At 46.5% G+C, this 22,000-nt stretch overlaps 1 protein-coding gene across 3 annotated transcripts in view; it reads left to right on the forward strand.

The window, feature by feature from the left end:
- Nucleotides 1-22,000, forward strand: part of LOC143150406 (uncharacterized) — a 132,036-nt gene that overhangs the window by 88,884 nt on the left and 21,152 nt on the right. For all 3 annotated transcript variants that reach the window (XM_076318656.1, XM_076318657.1, XM_076318658.1), the window contains exons 6-9: nt 6,422-6,561; nt 16,872-17,043; nt 17,728-17,854; nt 18,349-18,429. In XM_076318656.1, coding sequence (XP_076174771.1) covers nt 6,422-6,561; nt 16,872-17,043; nt 17,728-17,854; nt 18,349-18,429 — 520 coding nt within the window. The remainder of the gene's footprint in view (nt 1-6,421; nt 6,562-16,871; nt 17,044-17,727; nt 17,855-18,348; nt 18,430-22,000) is intronic.

Genomic DNA, 22,000 nt, shown 5'->3' on the forward strand with positions numbered 1-22,000 from the left:
ACCTCCTCGCACATCATGTTCTCCTGATACCAAAGTTCGAAAATCGGCCAAAAATTTTTGCCAAAGTTCAGAAATTTTCTAAAAGGTTTGTTCGAACTTCAGACTTTGGTATCAGGAGAACATGATGTGCGAGGAGGTATTCCTGCGTGCCACTTCTTGGAAATGACGTCATTTCTGAGAATTTTCGAAATTCGCGGAAATGACGTCATTTCTGAGAATTTTCGGAAAAATTTTAGTAAAAGTTAGAAATTCTTGGAGTAGAGGGAGTGGAAATAAAGTGGGAAAAGAAAAAAACCGCTATTTATTTGTTACTTAATGAATTTATTTCAATGTATTGTAGTTACATCGATGTACATTCACACAGACTTCCTTCGCGCTGGTCAGCGCAGATTCCGCGCGGGTCCTACGCGAGTACGCGGCGGTTCGGCCCTTCTCCTCGTGGGGCCACCCGGACCCGGTGGGTCCAAGTCCCCCCCGAGGAGGAGCTCCGTCCGCCGCGGGTCCTCCGCGAGTACCCGGCGGTTACGCCCTTTTCCGCGTCGGGCCACGCTGACCCGGAGGGTACAGGTCCCTCGCGGGTCCTCCGCGAGCCCACCGCGGGTCCGCGGCGTTTCCGCCCTTCTCCGCGTCGGGCCACCCTGCCCCTGAGGGTCCAGGTCCCCCAGAGGAGGAGCTCCGTCCGCCGCGGAGGCTCCCGGGCGAATGAACTTTTCGGCAGCCGGTGGTTCTATTTATACCCTCGAGAAGGTGACTTACCGTTACTTCGATTGTATACTACCGATTGCTACGATTTAAGCGAATATTTCAAGAAATTGATGGCTTTCGAGCTATTATTTATACTAGGACATTGTTAATAATTGTTTAAACTATGGTCCTACGATGGTTGTTAATAATTATGATAAATAAACATCAAGATATTGAGAAATCTGCAAAGGCGAACGGTTTCCTCCTCGTATATCATGTTCTTCTGATACCAAAGTTTGAAAATTTGTAGGATATTCGAATGAAACTTTGTTAAATCCTGTTCCTTTTTCGCAGATTCTTCAAAATGACATCATTTCCAAGAATTTCTGCATATTGAATTTTAATTTTAGGACGGAATCGAAGGAATGGAGAGGAAATGTGTAATTGAATGTAATTATCAACCAATATAATTTGGTAATTAATAAATATATTTTACTAATATTTGTACAGTAATAGGGGGGTGTTATACAGATGTGTTTGACAAACATTTGTACAGTAATAGAGGGGTATTAGGGGGTATATTAGGTTGGTATTTGGTGGGCTGACAGTCCAACGCCATATCTCTTCTCAAAGTGTACGCCAGGGGGATTGAATGGGGGGAGGGGGTTGAATGGGGTCCTTAGGGTAAGCCATGCATTCTCCTGTGACGAGAGCTGAATGATGACTGACGACTTGCAGCAACGTAATCATCGTGTGTTGCGCGATACTGTCCAGAAGTATAGAAACGCTCGCAGCAACAATTCGGTGTGTGCTCGATCCGCGAGCTTCGTCTCTCCACAGAAACTGCAATCTTGCATCTTTCGACCACCCTGCAGCTGCGTGATCCAAGAAATAGCTGTCTTTGATCCCAACCCTGGAATCGCAGAATAATTCAAGTATTAGTAGACACGAAAATGAAGCGTTGTAGAAAATGGGGAAAGAATTGTCAAAATTCCAAGGGACGTCCCAGAGTATAGATTCGAAATGGTAGTAAAATATATATAAAAAAAAGAAATTTAAAATTTCACCAGACCGCGTAATTGATACGGGGAAGATCCATCGAATGATCCGATGGTAGGTGTAAGATGATTCGTCTTGAAATAAATTTGTCGAGCGACTATATTGGCAATCGTGGTTCCATCGTGTACACCCAGTACCATATTCTCGGGAAATACTCGCGTTTCGGGTTCCTTTTTCAGTATCCCCTGACGCTGAAAACGGGTCGAATTTGTCTCGATTACGAAATAACGAGGATCGTTTATTTTCCATCTCGGTTCGATGGTCTCCACTTCCGACGAAACGAAAGGTACACGCGTGGCGATGTACGGGCTGCCACGTGCGAAATATGCTGAAAATTGCGACGACGGAGGGACACCGACGAGTATGCAATATTTATCGGAACCTCCCCTCTGGTAGATACGTTCCCTCTGTTATGTATTATTCCGCGTGCTTCTATGTAAAAGACGGGGTTTTGCAACCGCGAGTAAGCGATATGAATACCAAATGTCGACCGGGAGGATACAACGGCACCCCTCTGCTTCCGCATTTGCACGACGACCTTCGAAAACTGGCCCACTGGGCTCTCGATCTATTTTTTTCACCCTTTCGTCGATTTCGTGACAGGGAGACGGCACACGATTGGTTCGGTAACTCCGACGATTCGTCCTCGTTAACCGAAAATCTATATCGATTTCAATCGAAAAGAAACTTTACGTCCAAAGTGCATGCTTCTAAACAGCTGTGAAATCTGCTGCGAAAATTAACGATATTGATTCTTCGTCATCCTGTACCCAATGTAGCTACACTTCCATGAAATGCAACGAAAGATACTACAATCGTAACCCACATTCGTTTCACACCTTCAATCGTTCGCTCAATTTCTCTCCTGGTTCGATCGATCGTGCCCTCGAGTAACAAAAAGTCCGTTTCCGAAATAATCTCGGTCTTAATTCCGTGCCGATCGAGAAGAAATTAATCGATTTGTTTCGCTCGCGCGAAAAATAATTTTACGTTCAACATCGTCTACCGCATTAACAGGCCGAAAGTTTTCGCCGGAACGGGCCACGGTGGCACCGGTGAAAATTAAACGGGTTAATTAGCTGAACGAATCCGCGTAACAAGTACGCGGGATGGCTCTGAACTTCCGAATTGAGTCAATTTGCTCGTTCCTTGGACCCCCAGGTCCAAGTTGTGTTTGTTTCTCTATTTCGCGGAGAAACTTTCTCTCGATTTTTTCGTTCTCGCGACGACGAGAACAACGTTGAAACGCGGCTCCGTTTCAACGTGGATTCGCGTTAAAGGGTTCAAGGGGCCGTTCAACGAGCAGAACGCGAACGTTGAACAGTGTAATCCGGTCTCGTAATAATTCCATTCGCAGAGACACAAAGTCCTGTCCCGTCGTATTGGAACATCTTGCGAGACCGGGTCCAAGTATTATTCAATGGGAGAACCTCCGTCCGGTTGCAAAGGAAATTAGTCGCGAGCGGGCCACGTTGTTAGAGACCCGTGGATCTTTCGGTTATCCATAGAGCTGTATCATTAAAGGAACAAAAGCTCCTTCTAAAAGAAAGGGGAAAGAATTTCTTCGTTCCGTTAATCCCATCGAGAGCTACTTTTAATCTCTCGGTTGCCTCGCGCAACGCGCAAGACGTTTCCTACCTTCTGCCGATGGGAATTGCAAAACAATGTAATAACAATAATACGTTTTTCCCCCGTCGTTTCAAAGAAAACGAATACCCCGTGGAGAACGGTGTAACGTTTCCAATTAGCCTCTACAATTGAGAACGAAAATCGAAAACGAATGGACGAGCGTAAGATCAAGGAGTGTAGGAAGGATTCTTTCGTCGATAACGAGGAATACGATGTAACAGTTGACTCTTAAATAGATTCGTTTAATGAAGAAGTCACTCGGTAACAATGACGTACGGCTGTGTCTCGTCAGAGGACTAAGAAAAATACCGAAGCACTCGATTGCACCCGTCACGGTATCTATAATTATAGAACAATATTATACCTACGTCTTAGTTGAAGAGCTCGTCGAGATCTACTCGAGGTAGGTCCGATCAAAGGAGTCCGTTTCCACTTCCAGATCACCGGTAGACAACGAGTGAACGTAACGCTTGCGGTTCACGTTCGAGAACACCGCGAAACGATGATGGTTCTCGGGTAACGATTTACGCGAATTCCGCGTGAAAATCACGTGGATTGATACCAGCCGTGGTTCGCGCCGAAGTGTTTCGTCGATCGTCCCGAACTCGATGCGGATTTCGGGCCGAAAACGACGCGGCCACTTTGGCCCGGGCCAATAACGCCGATGATATTACGTCTGGCGTTATTAGGTGCAAACTGCTCGTTACAGTGCAAACTGCATTCCACCTGTTCAGGGTGTGTATACGTCTGCGTGCGTGTACGTACACGTGTACGCGCGAGAGCAAATTAGGTACCACGATCCGAGTAACTAATGCCATTCAACATAATTACCGTTACCCATTACGATCAAAACTTGCGGGCCACGAGGAGCGTGGGTGGTCTCCTCCGTCGCGCGACAGAGACAATATCGATACGTCGATGTTAAGTCAGCCTCGTCGCAGTTGGCTAATTACGCCGTGGTAATTATTGGAAACGTTTCAGCGACGCGGGCAACACCGACTTCGCTTTTTATTTTTAATTACCCGTTGCTCCGCGTCGCTGGTACTGTTTTCTTTTTTTCTTTTTCTTCTTCTTTTTTTTCCCCCCTTTTATCGTTCCTACTTTCGCGTCACTCGTGGCGGATTACAGGTCGATTATCGAAGCCGTTTTCGTTCCCAACCGAGAACCAACCGAGGCGAGAACCGCTCGATATCGAGATCGTTGAACGTTCCTGGCCAAATTAACGCTTCTCCGATTAAATGAATCGTCGTTTCGCGTACCTGTCCCACGAAACCTCGCACACGGTCCTGATTAAACATTCCACGCGATTGGACGCGTCTCTTATCCGACTTCTCTCCGTTCAGTTTTCATTTTACCGCCACAAGTTCTCACCGATCATCGCTCCGATGATTTTCCATTTACTTCGCGAATCGTTGGCGAATTTCGCGCGTAACTATCCTCCGATGCGAAAGTCGCTTGGAACTTGTCGCTCGTGACTCGTACTCGCGAGTCGCATCCGCGATCTCCGACGCAGTGGATGCGTTCGAGTCGTTATTCACCGTGATGCACGTGACTCTGGACGAAAGACGTTCTTGCAATAATTAACGAATTCAAAGTACGAATTTAAAGTTCGCGTACCACCGAAGTACGCGTGTACGCGAGAGTTGAACACGTGAAATTCCATTTCGCGAAAATAGTTGCACCGAAATTCGGTTGTACGGAGTTAGTCGCGGCGCCGGTTTCGCGGCAAAGGGTGGGCCGCGTTTTGAATAAATTTCTTCCAAGGATCGCAGTTACGAACCGCTCGTCGAACACCCGCGAAATTGAACCACTCCGATCGGGCTTCGGGGCTCAAATATTTAAAAGTTTTCCACCGCCCCGATCGCGCACCGTTATTCGTCGAGCATGGAAACACGGGGTCGGAAGTTTCATCTCAGACTCCTCTGATTTTCCTTTAATTCCGTCGAGCGGTTCGACAGAGCCCAGGAATAAATCTAGGACAGAGTTCGCGAGTGCTTTATGCCGCGGAGACACACCACTCCGGCAGCGAACCCGGTTTGTGTGTCTTTCGAGTAAATAAGTAGCTTGGCTACCTAGTTTCATCATCGGAAAAACCTGAATTCACCGTGCAGTGGCTCTCATAGGACCGCGAATCGCTGTTTACGAACGTTGGACGAAAACTCGAGCACAAAGAGTCGTTTCTCGTGGAAAATCGACGTAGCCTCCTGGACGAATCGAGAACCACTGAGGTGGATGCGTATCGCGTGAAATCACCGAGAATATTAACCGATTCGAAACCGTGAACCGCGAGTAATGAAAACGTGGCGGTGAGCTTTCCTCGAAGAGTGAATTCACCGAGCCAGTGGTTCTCGATTCGTGTTGCTCGATTCTACAGCGAGCGTTCCACCGAGTTACATTCTGACCAATGAAAATTCACGAAAATGTACAGAACCGATCGAAAGTTTCGCGAACGATTCGAGAACCACCGAATTGGACGCGTATCGCGCGGAATGATCGAGAATATTACCGATTCGAGTCGTTGGATCGCGAGTAATGGAAACGCGAAGGTAAACTTTCGTTGGAAAGTGAATTCTTCCAGTGGTTCTCAAATTCCGCTCCTCGAAGCTGCGAGGGGAAAAAATTGTGTCGCGAAAAAAAAAGAAAAATTGAGAACCCGTGCCCGGAGCTACGAGTCGACAAGATCGATGAATTTTCGACGTTGTCGGAGGAGCGAGTTTGCTCTTACGCTTTAAATAAATTTTACCTCTCGGTGGCGTTACCGCGAGGACAAGCGAACCGATAACCGATCGAGCTAGATCGATACGTAGCCTACAATATATACACGAGTACATAAACGTATATATACAATCAGTTAGGATATTAGTTCGCGGAGTGACCTCGACGTCTCGAAACAAGCTTCGATAATTGGAAACTGGCGATCCTGTACAGAGGACTCGGTTAAGGCAGCTGCCGTTTAGATAATTACGCACCACCGCGTTCGCCTAACGTCCTCCGTTGCGGTGGACAATTCCTTGGGTTAATTCGATCGATGTTAACTTTGCTGTTGCAGTTGGACAGATTCAAAGAGCCACCGGCGTACGGTCCCATGTGCGACCTCCTATGGTCCGATCCTCTGGAAGACTTCGGGAACGAGAAGAACGCGGAGCACTTCTCCCACAATAGTGTCAGGGGTTGTTCCTACTTTTACAGGTGAGACCCTATCTCTCGACAATCGCGAATCGAGCCAACCGAACGAAACTCACCCGTGACGTTCGTCGTGGAAATTTTCCACGACTCGAAAACTTAGCCTCCAGCTTAACAATTAATTCTAATTCTCCAGCTGTACCGAGCGCACGATGCGCGTGCTATTTACCTTGTGATTCGTTCGAAGCAACTTTACAAAGCCTCTTCAAAAGTATCGGAACACTTGTCGAAAGCGAATCGTTCTAAAATTGTCGAAAGAGTCGAGAGAATATCCCATACGATCAAGATTCACGCACTTTGCAAAGAGTTTCTTTCCCATGAAAAATACAGTCCTGGTACTCGTAAACGGGAACGTGGCGAACAAAACGAGAACTATAGATAATTAAACGCTCGGGATACTCGATCGGAGTATTGAAATTTCTCCAGCGGTGTGTTTACGCGCGTGAAACGATTCGCGGGAAAAAAATGAAAAAATTCAACGCTCACCGAGCGATTCGCGAGTCGCTCGACGCGTCGAGGCGTTGCTGGTTGTCGAGCAACACCAAGGGCGTAAGATCCTCCATTGTTCCTCGGGTAGGGGGGATGTGAAAAAAAGCCCATTTTCGAGGGTTTCTCGGTGGGCTCTGCTCGCGTTCCAGCGTGAAATTTCCAGGCTGTCCGCGTTTTCGTTTCACTTTCAGCCTCCGTCCGCTTCGCGGCGTCTCTCCCGTCTCTGTTCTAGTGCTCGTTATCCCATTCACCGAGTAATTACCCGGTCGTTTGTCCCGGCGAACGTTTGAAAAACAAGTGGCCTCGATCGCGCGACGCGAAAACGAAACGACGCCAACTTCGAGACAAGTTTCGTCGGAAGTCCCCCCTCCGGCCGCGCGTCCCCTACGGCGTACACCCCCGCGCTTCCGTTATCGCGGCGAAATTTTAATAACAATCGTCGCGGAACGAGTCCCACGGCTTTGAATTACCATCGGCCGCGACACGCTCGCGCGGAACCGGCTCGATAAAAAAGTTTCAAACGCCTAACCACCCTGTCGCGCGTCCGTTCTTTCGTTCGAAAGCTCACGGACGAAGGCCGAAGGGAGCTAGAGAGAGAAAAAAAAAGAAATCTCGACGACGTGATTTCACGAGAGACAAAGGAACATCCGACTCGGCCGCCTCGAATCGAATTTTCCCCGTTAAAGCTACAAAAGGAGAACCATGGCGAACCGGTCCCGTTTTATCCGCTGCGAGTGCTTCGGGCTAGGCCTCGAGATGTTACAGGGAAGTATTATTATTAAAATGAAAATATTTTCCACATCGACGACAGAGACTCGCGAGTCTCTAGACCTTCTCCGAGGTCGCTGTTCTGATGTTACTTGATCACTTGCGCAAAAGGGTGCCCTTTTATCAAAATTGAAACACTCCGCGCAGCGAGAGCGTAACGAAAATATAATTTTTACACGAAAACGTTACATTAAAACGCACCGTTGTACGAGCATATATTTAAAGTTCACAAAAGAATTGCGAACTTACGCGTTATCTGTCACTGATTTTTCAAAGGAAATTAATTCCGACCGGTACGACACTCGTGTCCAAATTTAACACGACCGCGAAGGGTTAATTGTCGAAGTATTCTTATCTGCGAAGTTCCGGAAAATCCGCCGGAAGTATCGTCGTCCAAGAGGTGTGAAATTCCAATCAGTGGCTCCGAGGGATGAAAAACAACGCGTACCTGAAATTTACAACGCGTCCGTCGATGAAACAATTTCTCGCGTGTCCCCCGTCCCGTGTGGCGTTCGCAACGATTTCGGTGATTGGAACATCACGGCGTTGAAAGCGTTCCGTTCGTTTCGCTCGGAGCGGCGAAAAAAATTCCCAGGCTTGTTTTTCGCGTAACGATCCGGAAAACTTCGACACCCCGCCGGAACGATGAAAAAAAAAACGTGGAAAAGGGAGATCGAACCGCGCGAGACGGAAACATTCAATTCCCCCTGTTATCGAATTTATTCTTGAGCTTCGCGTTTGCTTCGAGGCAGTTCGAAAGATTATCAACATCGCGCGTTATTCGGCTTCTCTCGATGGAAAGTCTCCAATCCCTTGGTTGAAAAAACCTCCAACCCCTTGGATGGAAAATTTCCACCTTGGGTGCAACGTCTCCACCTCCCCGAGTGGAAAGTCTCCAGTCCCTTGAATGGAAAGGAACAGCTTCGCGTGGAAAATTCGCGAAGCGAAATTAATTATTATTCGAGGCACGAGAAGGGGGAGGGGAGGGTCCTCGAAAAATAAACGAACGATAACCGGGCGAAATAAAGAAATAAATTGCGGAAGAATTCGGCGAACTCGACGAAAGGAGAAAGTACTGTAATAATAAATGGTACTCTCGATTTTCTTTAATTTCTCCGTCAAGGGGTTGAGAAAAGATCCATCGAACGAGTATTGCCAACGTCGTTGACCGATCGAACGATTGTTCTCTTTTTTTTTTTTTTTGTTATTTATTTCACCTCTCGCGAATTCGAGAGCGTAAAGGAAATTTACGAGTGGTCCTCGGTGCGATTCTTACGCGGCAAAATAATGAAATAATGAAATAATCGGGAACGTGGAAATTCCCTGATCGGGGATCGCGATCGATCGCGTTAAACTTTCCGTCTCGAATCGAACGATCGTTCGTACGAGTAACTTCGAATTATATATTATACCGCGGCCCCGTTGTGTTAAATTATCGATCGGGACGCGTTACTCGGTCGCCGGAAGGAGTTGTCCACTCTGCTTAATTGCAATTGAACGTTCCACGTTATCCGTAAATAATTGTTCGTCAACTCTCGTTGGAACAAAAGAACGCAGAGTCGGTCAAACGAGGGACGCAAGTAGTTCAAGCACGGATTTGCGCGGACGGTCTGACCGTACACGTGACCACGCTACTAAAATCCAACAATTGCACGGTCGCTGATCAGCGTTGTTTACGGGCTACGATTCCGCGGTCCCGGTTGACAATTCGTCCAGGCTAATGAAGAGGAATTGTGTTTTCCGCGAATTCGTTAGAAAATTAATTTTCATTAACAAATCACCGCTGGCTGGCCGGTCGTTGTCCTGTACTACCGAAACCCCGGGCGCCCACCTTGCCGCGCGCACTCGATGATGTTAATTAACGCGTCCCCGTTCGCTCTTACCGAGGATAATTCAACGAATTAATTATTTATCTTAGAACACCGCGCAGGGAACTCGTCACGCGAGTACTCTAAACGCCCCGAAATTCCCACTGTGACCTCGAGCCGCTCCGAATTCTACACGATACACGTTTTTAATTATAAATTGCAACGGACCCTGAGCAAACACAGAATTAATCGCACCTGTTACGAGAGCTTCGGTTACGGAATAATTCAAAGGGTTCCACGTATAAGGTTCGGGTAATTATTGGATAAGAATACGCGTTACTCGGAGCCGATGATAATTCGTTAGACTTTAAAGCATTCTTTCGAATATTCACTCTAAGGGATCCGAGTCGAGAGTGTCTTCGATGGAACTGTTTATTTTCTATTCTACCTTCGAAAGATGAAACGAAGAAACGATTTCGAGATATTAATTACCGAAAGAATGACGCGTTGCGAGGAACTCGGCCCAGTGGATCGAGCTTAATCATCCCGAGATAATTGGACGGACAAACACGGCTCGTGGTGTTTTGCTTACAATATATTCTAAATAACGTAAGATCCTAAAAATATCCCCGTGATAAATTCAGCGTCAATCAGCTGTCGCGACCTGTTGGCCGTAGCCGAGAGAGTTTATTCGGTTCTGTGTACGATCGCGGTCCAAGATGGCGAATCTCGTCGGCGCGTGTCTGGCCAGCGTTTCGAGCACTGGCTCGTCCATCGACCGGCTCGTTAATCATTGTCTCGGTGTGAACGGCGCCTAATGGTCGTTAACGACCTTGCCTTTACCTTGGCGCGAGCGTTTCTCACGGTCCTTGGCCGGGTCAGTTATAGGCGCGCGAAAAAGGTCGGTCGTCTGACGTCTGCCGCTTAATTTGTTTACACGAACTCGACATCGACGCGAACGCCTTAGACGCCCCAGCGTCGCGACAGCCTTCGAAGCACGATTGACCCTCGCTGAAAACAACCACGGCGCAAAATCAAGGGAGAAGGAAGAAAAGAAAAACTTTCTCGGACACGAAACCGTGTCCGCGGACCTCGTGGATACGAAACTCGAGGAGAGTAGAGGGCAACATCGATTTATTTAAAAATTAACCACCGTTTTTTTCATTTTTACCGAACATTCGAAACGAAAGAGTCCTCTCGTTGCTCCGAGCGCGGAGATACTTCGAACGAGACACGAAACGACGGTGTTACCGCGATTTTGGATATTCAAACATTTATTCCCCGTCCGCGAGCGAAAAGACGGTAAATTTTTAACGGACGTGAAATTCCGCGCGGCGATTCGCAGTGTGGACGATCACCGTGCTTTCCAGTCGTTGTAAAACTTTCGACGGACGATATTCAACTTCAACGAAGCGGAGACAACTCGCGACACGATCTCCCGAAAGATTTCGGTAACGCCTGTTTCCACGAGTCTCGCGTTAATTAAATACAAAATTATTATTTCGTAAACAAGGTAACCGTGATGCGCGATAACATTTCATATCGAATAATATTTCCCGTTATTTCGAATGTGCTCCCCTTGCGCAAGATTCTCGTATTATTCGGGTCGGATAAATCCGTGTTTAACCCTTTCTCTCTCCCATCTAGATACCCAGTATTGAAATTCAACCGACACTGGTAACCGAACGATTTATCGTCGTCCCGCTTCATCTTGGATTCTGTAATTCGCGATGAATTATGCGCCTCTGCGAATTGATTTATCGCGGCCGGCTTATTGTTCGCTGTCCGAAGTGGCGGGATTAAAAGTTCAAATATTTAAACGCTCACGCAGCGCGAGAGCACGCTGATTCCCATAAACTCGAGCCCATCCCATTCCAGAAACGGAGGCAATCGGTTCTGCGGAATCATTCGCGCCAAAAGCCACCGTTACGCGAGATTTATTTTAATATCGAAATTATTAATTGCTCCCAGCCGCGACCGATCGTTTATTCGACATTTTTAACCGTTCCGGGATGAAGAAATACCAGAAAAAAATATAATATTCGCTCCGAGTGCGAAATAAAATTTCCGTTCAAGGTAAAAAGTAATTTTACCAAATTTACGCGCCCGCCGAATTTCTATTTATTTAACGAGACTTTATACGTGCTTGGATAGATCGAAGGGTAAAGTAAAAGTTACGTACAAAATTGCGTAGAAACTTTCAGTGGTATAACTTCTCCAATTTAACAAACTAAGTTCCATACAATGTAAAATAATCTTCGAAAATGTGAAAATAGGCTGCACAATTTAAATAGGAAAAAGTATCTCCGAAATGTTACCTCGATTGAAATTCTCGTTGTCTACGAATGATCGTCACGGCACCGTTCGCGTAATTCGTTTCAACTGGAATTACTCGCAGCTCCGTTCAACCGATTCGCGAATCGGTTATGCTGTTCAACGTTCGCGTGAAATTTCTGCTGGAACGTCGTCGATAATAATTATAAATTCGCTCCACGCTCGAGGGAAGTTATCGCGCGTCGATCGAAGAACAAGGTTCCTCCGCGCGTGCGATCGTTCGAGCGAGGCGGAATCGATTCCGCGAGCTCGTCCCGCGGCCGCGGGATGACGATGATTCATCGGTCGCATTATAATTTCTAAATGCTCGGCCCGTGGGCTCGGTTATCGCGTTTCGATCGCCCGGATAAAATTACTACGCCGGAGAGAGTTATCACGAGTTTTCGCGTGCAAGCTCGCGTGCCGTGGCCCCGCGGCGGCGGCGGCGGCGGCGGTGGCGGCAGTGGTGGCGGTGGCGGTGGAGGCAACGCGAGCAAAATTGTCGAGAGCGTTTTAAGCCCCTCGCGAACGGGCTTCCGGCCAACCTTCTAACAAATTTCACGTACGGTGGTTCTCTCGGCACGGTTCAACACGAGCGGCCCGTTATCTTTCCGCGAGAAACGTGTACGCCGAATTCTTTTACATACGTTCTCACCGCGCACGGTGAGCTCTCTCTCACTCTCTCTCTCTCTTTCTCTCTCTCTCCGCCCCTCGACCCGAACCTGGCGTCGACGAGTAATTTTTATTTCCCTACCGTTACTTTCGCGCTCTTCCCTCGTCCCTGCCCACTTTTTCACCTTTTCTATCTATTCTTTTTCACAATACGTAACTATTTCTCATTCCACCGCTGGACAATACCGTATGCTTCTTTCTACCGTACGACGCGTACTGCACGTATCGAGGGGAATCTTTTCTATGCATTTTTCTGCAATTTATAATCGTTTGTAATTCCACCCTGACAGTGTTACTTTCGTCTACGATATCTACGAGACTCTCGACAAGGAACACGAGAACGATGGGTGAATCTTCTTCATGAGAATGTATTTTCTCGAAAATATCAGAAAGAAACCCTTGTGACAGCGCTACCCACGCTTGTCACCATAGGAAAACTAACCACCTACCGTTTCCCCCAAGTGTCCCGTATCTGCTCCGATCGGTACACATACAGTCCCTTACCGATCTCCCAATGTCCCAGCGTATAACACAGAGTCTGTAGAATGCCCTATCGACGAATCTCCACTAACAGTCTCAAGAGAAAACACCTTCCCTTCATCTTTCCTCGCTTTCCTTTCCGTTACCTCCACGCACCCTCGACTTAAGCGCCCCAAACCCTTGTACAGTATCTTTAAAAGGAAAATTTAGCGTTCACGGGGAGAGCGAGAATTACAACTCGAAACTGAAGTCGCAGAGCAAGTGGTTAAAGTAATTTATAACTCCAAAGGTGTACGCAAGGATTCGTCGATTCTCCTGTATACACTTCGAAAGTACATCTCGTCAGAATTATACGAAAAAGTGTAGGGTAAATTTCGAATGGTACTCACCTCGTACGCCAGCGGAGGGTTAATACGCTCGACGCCGCGTCGCTTCCATCTGGAATTAAACGCGTGTCCAGCGTCCAATGGATCGAACGATAAATCATCGGCTTTGGTACGAACGCGATAAAACGCGCGCAATATTTCGCGATCGGTCTGTATTGAATTCGACGGCCGACAGATAGTTTCTGTTGGCCGCGATCGAAAGCAAACGAGTTATCTTCCTCGACAAAGCCGCTCTCGCGTTCCACGTCGGATTTCATGAACCAACGAAACGACGCGCCCTCCCCCTAACCCCCCATTCTACCGAAAATCCCCCGTCGTACCGACGCCGATGCGTCGCGGTGCCTTATTAACCCATTTGCATCAAAGCGCGGAATAATCCGCGAGTCGCGACTGTACACTATCACCGAGCGCGGAATAGTCCGCGAGCCTACGACTCCCATTTTACCAGTTGCAACTGATACGTTTAACCATTTCTGAGAACTTTTCGGTTCCATTGGTTTGATACACATCAGTGTATTCTAAATAAGTTCTACTCTTTTGTGAAAATCTTTCAAACTGCCACTACGAGTGTTGCGGCACGCAAAAATCCACGCGGCACGCAAAAAAGCCTGTAAAAAAATATTTTGCTATACAATATTGTGTATTAATCGTTTCAAACGGTATATTGTTAATCAACTCCATAAATAATTTTGATGCTCGTTACTGCACGTACGATCAACCGCTCGCGGTGGTACGGGTCGGTCGTCGGTTGAACGTCGTTGATGTTTGAACGCGGCAGCCTAAGCAGACCGATGATGCAAATGGGTTAAACGAAAAGGTACAACGCGAACGGTTCGATAGCCGCGTAACCGGCCGCCGTGAGTCGTTAAAGCCGAAATTCAGCCGCGGAGAACGACGAGGATCGTTCGCGCGACGAAATTATCCTAATAAATGAAGAAGGGACACGCACCGATGGCTACCCACCTGAATCCGCGTGTAACGTTTAATGGATAATAACGAGGGACGGTAACTGGGTCACATTCCGAACCGTGACGGAGATACGAGACATTCGACGGAGCCATTAACGCGGAGGAGACTCGAAATTGTTACACTACGAATCGGTGGATAATTTCGGAGTTACTCGCTTACGAATTTAAAAGCACGAGGTTTCTTCGTCTTCTTTTTTTTTTTTATCGCGCGAGAGAATTCCAAAAGGACGATATCGTAGGGAGGAGGGGGCATGGATCGATGATCGGAGCGTAATTTTTTTTTCTCGCGAGAGACACTTTTACCGAGGTGTCATCGCGACGTTTTCTCTTTTGCGCTGTCTCGCGAGTAACGCGAAGAGATACGACCTTGAACTTACGTATTCACAGCTGGAACGTATAGAGATTCTTCGGTGCAAGGCTGCGTGGACACGGTAGAAGTTGATGGTCGATACTGTCAGAACCGTGGATTGCGTAAAATTATATACATCGAGCTCGAGAATACGCGAATCGTGTAGAGTCGGAGGTTATAATCCGAAGACCCGTGAACGGGCAAACGTTGCTCGAACTTGTCCACGTTCATCTTACACGCGGTAGAGCGGTACTTAAATTTAAATAAATGATTATTTCGCAGGATCGGATCACTCTCAGCTGCGGACGATAGGTAATGGGAGAACGGTAGGGGATAGATAGCTAAAATTCAAACGATACCACTGTGCTGCACTCTTCTTAACGCAGATGCCATCTTTCCAGCTACCGACAGTAGATATTCAACTTTGACGTTCCGTTATCTCGTGCGATACTGGAACCCCTCACTGGTCTCGATACGATTTAAAAATAAGTTTAAAAATTATACGAACGTAAATAATTCCTCGATGTAACCAAAAGAGACCGGTTTCGCGTAAATCGCGAGAGGTATCGGGCTGCAACGAAAGCACCGAGACTCGTAAAAGCGTCGAGACGAGACAAACGGGCACGGAACGAAGTAACATTAAAATGTAAGAATCGATACGAGACACTCGAACGTTCAGACGTTCCCACGCGGGGGGTGATCGCAACCCTTGGCTCCCCGGGGGATGGAAGAGGTCACCGCGTTTACGAGGACGAAATAAAACAGTGGAGAACCGTGGCACGTAGACGGTTCTCTTGCGAGACTTTTACGAGTCCGTCTGTCAGGGTGTCGGTACGACCGAAAGAAGGGAGGGAGAAGGGGGGCAAGGCATCACGGACGGTTTCTTTATAGCACCGCGGCCATTACGGAATTGCTACTACACCGGCGAGCCGCATTGGTAAAAGATCTCCTGGATATTATGAGCGTGTACCCGCAATTTCGCGACTGCACTTTCCTGGTCCTGGCCACGGAATTTTTCCTCGGTATTCGCGACGTTTCAACATTTTCCCAAGAACCGTTCCGATCCCCCAATGAAACGGGGGGCCGGGTTCTCGCGCCCCCCGTAATCTTCTCGGAAAACTTAATCGTTCGTAAATTATAACGTCACCTGAGAATTTCTTTTATTATGGATCCTTTTAAGCTCGTGTTTCACGAGTGTCCAGAAGAGGGTACGCGATGTTTTGTGCAATTTACTGGAATATTATTAAACAATTCGTTGCTTTCGCTTTGGAAAACCCTTTGGGAAATAAACGACGAGAAAATTGTGTCTTCAACTGCAATTGTAGAATTGGAATACCGAAACGTATCGATTTTTCAGAAGGCGACGATTTTCTAGATACTTATATTTATATATTGTTTCTATACTGTTAAAGTTATCACGATACACGCTCCTGTGTTTCTTTAGAGTTAATTTTGCGGTGGATAGTTAACAATTAGGCGTTCTCGCGCAGCACTTTGGCCGCATCTCGTCTCTCTCGTATTTTACTCGCTTATCCTGCGTATCTTTCAAGTCGACGAATAAAAGATAGATAATAATTACGCGTAGACAAAGACGCACGGTGAATAGGAACAGAAAACTAAGGAAGAAAATGAAGCAATATTAAATTGCCGTTCTACTTCGTGTCGACTGTCTCGTGGCTAATTAACGATGTTAGAACCGCGATGACTCCCACTGTCGAAACCTTGAATGTTGCGCGAAATGGTGCCGTCTATTAATGTTCGAAGGACCAGCCCGAAGTAACGAGTATCGAGTTGCTTACAACGGAGTCGGTTGAACAACAATATAGCAAAGGTGTCTATATTCTAACGAAAAATTATGTTTCACGATTACAATCGAGATTTCTTTAAAAAAAAAGAAAGGAATACAAGTTCAAAACATTGGTCACCGATTCGATATTTTCCTAGACTTTCCATCACGTACGAGTCTTCCTCTTGAGGAAGTTCTTCGAAGTTCGCGAAGATCTCGATGGAAGATCCAGCGTTGTTTTCGCGCATTGAGATCGAGAAAAGAACTAATTCCTGTCCCGACGGTTGTTTTTCACAGTTACGCGGCGTGCTGCGACTTTCTGCAGAACAACAACCTCCTCAGCATCATAAGGGCACACGAGGCGCAGGACGCAGGGTATCGTATGTACCGGAAATCTCAGACGACGGGCTTCCCATCGCTAATTACCATCTTCAGCGCGCCCAACTACCTCGACGTGTACAATAACAAGGTAAGCGGCGGACCGACGACGCTCGAACGATGTATTCGTGAGTTTAGGTCTGCTTCGTACGCCGAGCGATTTTTTCATTGAACCTATCGAGGTGAGAACGTTTAGGTAAACGAATGATGACACTTTCGGAGTAACTTGACCAGGATCGATCTGTCGCTACAAAAATTGGGAATCGATGTAAACGGGGCCAGGGAGATTCCGTAGCTCGATATAAGACGAGAAGGCTTTCTTTTTTCAGAAGAATGCATTCGAAGATAAATTCGATACGTGTGTTATACAATTGTCTGTGTACACACCGTGGGTACGAATTGGTGATACTAATAGGGCCAGGGAGATTGTATAGATCGAAACGAAAGAAAAATATGGTATAAGAAAATTGCATCGAAGCTTTCGTTTTCTGAGAAAAATGCATTCGAAGATACATCGGGTGCATCTAATTGTATATCTACCACTCTGTGGACCCAAATTCGTAATAGAAATGGGTCAGGGTGATTTTGTCGCGCACTTGTAGGTATTTAAAGATTTTCTTTAAAGGGAAACTTGAATTTCACTGTCCACGTAGCTACAGTATTCGTCTCCTCCGAAAGTGCATTCTTCGATCGTTCCGAATCCGTCACAGTTCCAAATCGATCGTGACGCGATAATTAGGTGCACCTTGCTTTCTTGTGATTGTTTGAATCGTAGGCGGCCGTACTGAAATACGAGAACAACGTGATGAACATCAGGCAGTTCAACTGTTCGCCGCATCCCTATTGGCTACCCAACTTCATGGACGTTTTCACGTGGTCTCTACCGTTTGTAGGTGAAAAAGGTGAGCACGTCACGGTTTACCGAAGTCTCAAACATTCTACCCTCTTGCAAATATTTCATCGTACAAGATTTCTGTTTTATCTCGAACCGGTGAAATATCTCGCGTACTGGTGGTACCGGAAGAATGTTCTTACGAAGATTATTCAATACCAAAAAGAATGGAAAAATGATTTATACCGTGTAATATCCCCCGCCGTAACAATTCTTTGAAGACTTGTTTTTCCGCGTAAAAATCAATTCTTCTCTCGTCAACTCCGCGATCCAGTTGTAGCGTAATTTATTTAAAATATTGCGTAACCGTTAGAATTACGAACCGATACTCGCTATTAAATATCACCGATGATGTAACCTAACCCAGACCAGATATCGCAGTTTGCGTCGGTACTTGAATTTCTCTTCATTTGGAACAATACAATTCGTGGTCGAGTTGACGTTACAAATTCGTTTCTCGATATTCCACGATTAACCGAACGATACTTTTGTTTGGTTTCGCAGTCACAGAGATGTTGGTGAACGTGCTGAACATCTGCTCGGACGACGAGCTTATGAGCGACGGAGACGAGGGGCTCGAAGAAGGTAATGTCCACCGTCACCACACTCTCGTCCGTTTTTCTTTAATACGATCACATTTCTTGCAGAGATTCTACTCTCTTTCTTTCAATTTTTTTTTCTATCTTCCCCCTCTCGAATCGACATCCACTGGTCCCTCTTACATCGTGATCAGAGTGTTCTTTTCTGTGTACCTCGTTTGATGCTTGAACGATTAACAGGGCCGTAAGGGAACGACGATCCTCCCTAAACGTCCGTAGTACTTCTTACGACGTCGCGATACTGGAAAGCGATGACAATTTTTTCGTCCCGAATTTCGTCCAACTTTTTTCTCAACACGATACGAATTTTTGAACCGTGCTCGTATCGGTTCCGCGAGTGAAAATATTTTCAATCGTTACGCGAGACGGAAGAGTCCGTCGTTTGTTTTTTCACCGAAAAATGTCGTACCCGCTCTAAACACGATTTAAGAGAGACCATTGTAAGTTCGGCGAACGCGAGGATTCGTTTCTCCGCGGGTGCTTCGAGAGAAGAGACGATTGAACGATTTAACGACGAGAAAGTTTCTCAGCCCCGCACCAACCCCGAGAACGTTTTTCGAATTGTCGCGTTCGCCTCGGAAGTAAGGATCGATCGCGAGGCTGCAAACGTACGAAAACTATCGAGACAACCGACCACGTTCGTGGACGTTTCTTTTTCGTTTCAACTTCGATCCGTGTTTCGTCTCCACGGCCAGAAAACGGAGAGCCTTTTTCTTCGGAAATCGAATTACGTTCACCCGCGGAGCAAACAAATTACGCGAGCGCTCGAGGAACGAAGATCGTCGACCGTACTCGATCCTCGAGTGAAAAGTCGATATCCGAGGGACTCGAATTTAAATTCTTTTTCGAGCGAGAAATCCCAAGTAACTTTTCACAAGTTACTCGCCAAAGTATCCTACCCCTCGTATCTACAACATATTTTACCTGCCCGATCGATTTTCAAATTGGAATTATCGATTCTAAAATTGCACAGAATTTACGTTGAAAAAGTACTCTTACCTACTCAAAGCGAGAAAAAGATTGCCAGTAAAAATATCTATCGAATGAGAGTCGATCCAGACATACTTTATACTTCGATGCATCCGAACGTAAAGTACGGTACTATACGTAACTGGAAATCCTGCCATCTGCCATCTTTCCAACCGCTCGTAGTACATCGATCGCGGTTTACACCCAAGTGAATTAAAATCGGTAAAGTATGTTACTTGTACCAGAGTGGGATACTTCCAGTGGAATATATCGTTTGAAATTTTTGAATCCACGATCTCTCCGATCTCTCGCGGCCACGTTTGCAGCCACGCCTCGATCCGATCGGCACCACCGAGCAGACGATAATGAAAAAGCTGCTGCACCCGCGAGTATCCGAATTTCTCTCGAGTCGCGCACCTATTCGCTGCGAGTACCACCTGCTACGGCCGCACACCTCTTTCAAAATTCTGTCACCAGTCTCGGGGTAAAACGAGGTCGCGTAAAAAATCGACAGAGTCCTGCCACGCGAGCGCAAATACGTTCGACGAAGCATTCGTCGCGACCGGTTTACGCGTTACTCGAAACCCCGGCCGAAACAACACCTCACTCCCCCACCCCTTTCGCCCCCCCCAAACCCCCATCTCGTGCCCATGAAAACGAAATAGAGAAAAAAAACTGGTCAAAAAAGAACGTCCCGAATGCCCCCATCCGCGCGGTCTCGACTCTCGCAGGCAGATTTTTGAATTCTATTTCTGTTTACATTTTCACCCGCTGCACGGACAGATGGTAAGAAGCGCCACTCGACTCTTCTAATCGTCACATTATTAAGAGCTTCATTAATTATCATTGATTTTTATTTAGCTGTTTCCATAGATAGTGTCAGTGTGTCGAGTTTCTCTCTTTGCATTGGACATTTTTTACTTTCTTTTCCTCACGTACACACACCCGTTTCCGTTTTACACGCGTGTCGAGAGATTGAAAAAACGCACGCGTTGATTTTTCGCCCTTTGCGCGTGCGCGGGAGCGGGGATTGATATATATATATATATATAAAAAAAAAAAAGGAAAAAGGAGAATAATTTCTTTTTCTTTTACACCCGTCCTACCGAACTCTCATACACTCTTTCTTTTTTTATCACACACAACGATCGAATCATATCGCGCGCTCGCGTTCTGTACGTACGATTTCACCATTTTTTCTCTCGCATCTCACTCTCTATCTCTCTTTCTCTCTCTCTCTCTCTCACTGTCTCTGTCTGTGTTTTCTTGTTTCGTACGTCTCGCATCAAGGTACGAGCGGATTTTTTCTAATTTTTTTCCCCTATATATGTCTCTCTTTCTCTCTCTCTCTCTGTGTCTATCTGTGTCTTACTCTGACTCTTTATTTCTCCCTCCGTACTGTATTTATATCTATCTTTGTTTCCTCTCCACGACTATAAATCTACATATATATATATATATATATACATAAATATATATATATTATATATATTATATATATATTTATAATATACGATTTATAAATATACGTATACTTTGCTGTACTTCGATATGGCACCTTGCCTGAATTCTTGACGTTGTCACCGGTAGACTCTCATTTTCTGCATCGTTGCGATCATAGTACCATAGAAGATATATATATATATATATATATATATATATTTCTATTTTTTTTTGTCTATTCACCTTCGTTCGGCGCGTTCAAGATGGCGGCGTCCAGTCTTCCGCGCTTTCGCGGAACAACCCCGTCCGGGAACGAAAAGGATGCAAAGTAGGGGAGAGGGGTGTCGTTCCCCGCGACGCCATCTTGAATACCGCGAAACACGTGAATCACGCATGCGACGACCGAGCGGACGTCGATTTTTTCACGAACGATTCGACGTCCACTCGGTCACCAACATACTTTCGGTGTTACTCGAGAAGGTTACATACCACTTCTCTGTATTATACTACCTTTCGTTTCTCTGATTTATTCCGCTCGACTGTGTGTGTCTCTGTGTGTGTGTACCATTGTCCGAGTCTCCGAAGTCAATTTTACTTTCACTCGTGTCACGTCCATCCCAGCCCCACTTGGCCCACTTGTACTCTCTCTGCACCGTACTTCTTTTTATTCCGTTTCTTCGGTACGTGTAGCGGCCCCATCCCCCCACCCCCAACCCCCCACGGTACACGTTTCCGCGAAGAGAAATTCCTGGACCCCGAGCGGGACGATGTTCTCCGATCGATCGCGAGAATCCAGGATCCACTCGGGTTCCAACGTATTTTTCCTCGGAAAAGGACGATCTCGAGTCCAGAATCGAGACATCGTTCTAATTATCTTTCCATCCCCTCTGCGAAGGAGCAGTTCAATCGTAATGAAAATTAGCGGACGAGTATCCAATGCTTGTCGAAATACACTCGAGTCCTGTAACACGTGTGTAAAGTATAGGTGGGAACTGGAAAGATGACTTCCACACGATGAGGAACAACTTCGATCGAGCATTGCATCGTGTTGCAAGGGGAATGGCTGACAGTCTGACCCAACACGGTCCGAGATTTTTGCCGTAGGTCATCTTCTCAGTTGCGCACAGTACATTGTTACACGAGAA

Source organism: Ptiloglossa arizonensis, chromosome 8 (assembly GCF_051014685.1).
Source record: "Ptiloglossa arizonensis isolate GNS036 chromosome 8, iyPtiAriz1_principal, whole genome shotgun sequence".
Lineage (NCBI taxonomy): Eukaryota > Metazoa > Arthropoda > Insecta > Hymenoptera > Colletidae > Ptiloglossa > Ptiloglossa arizonensis.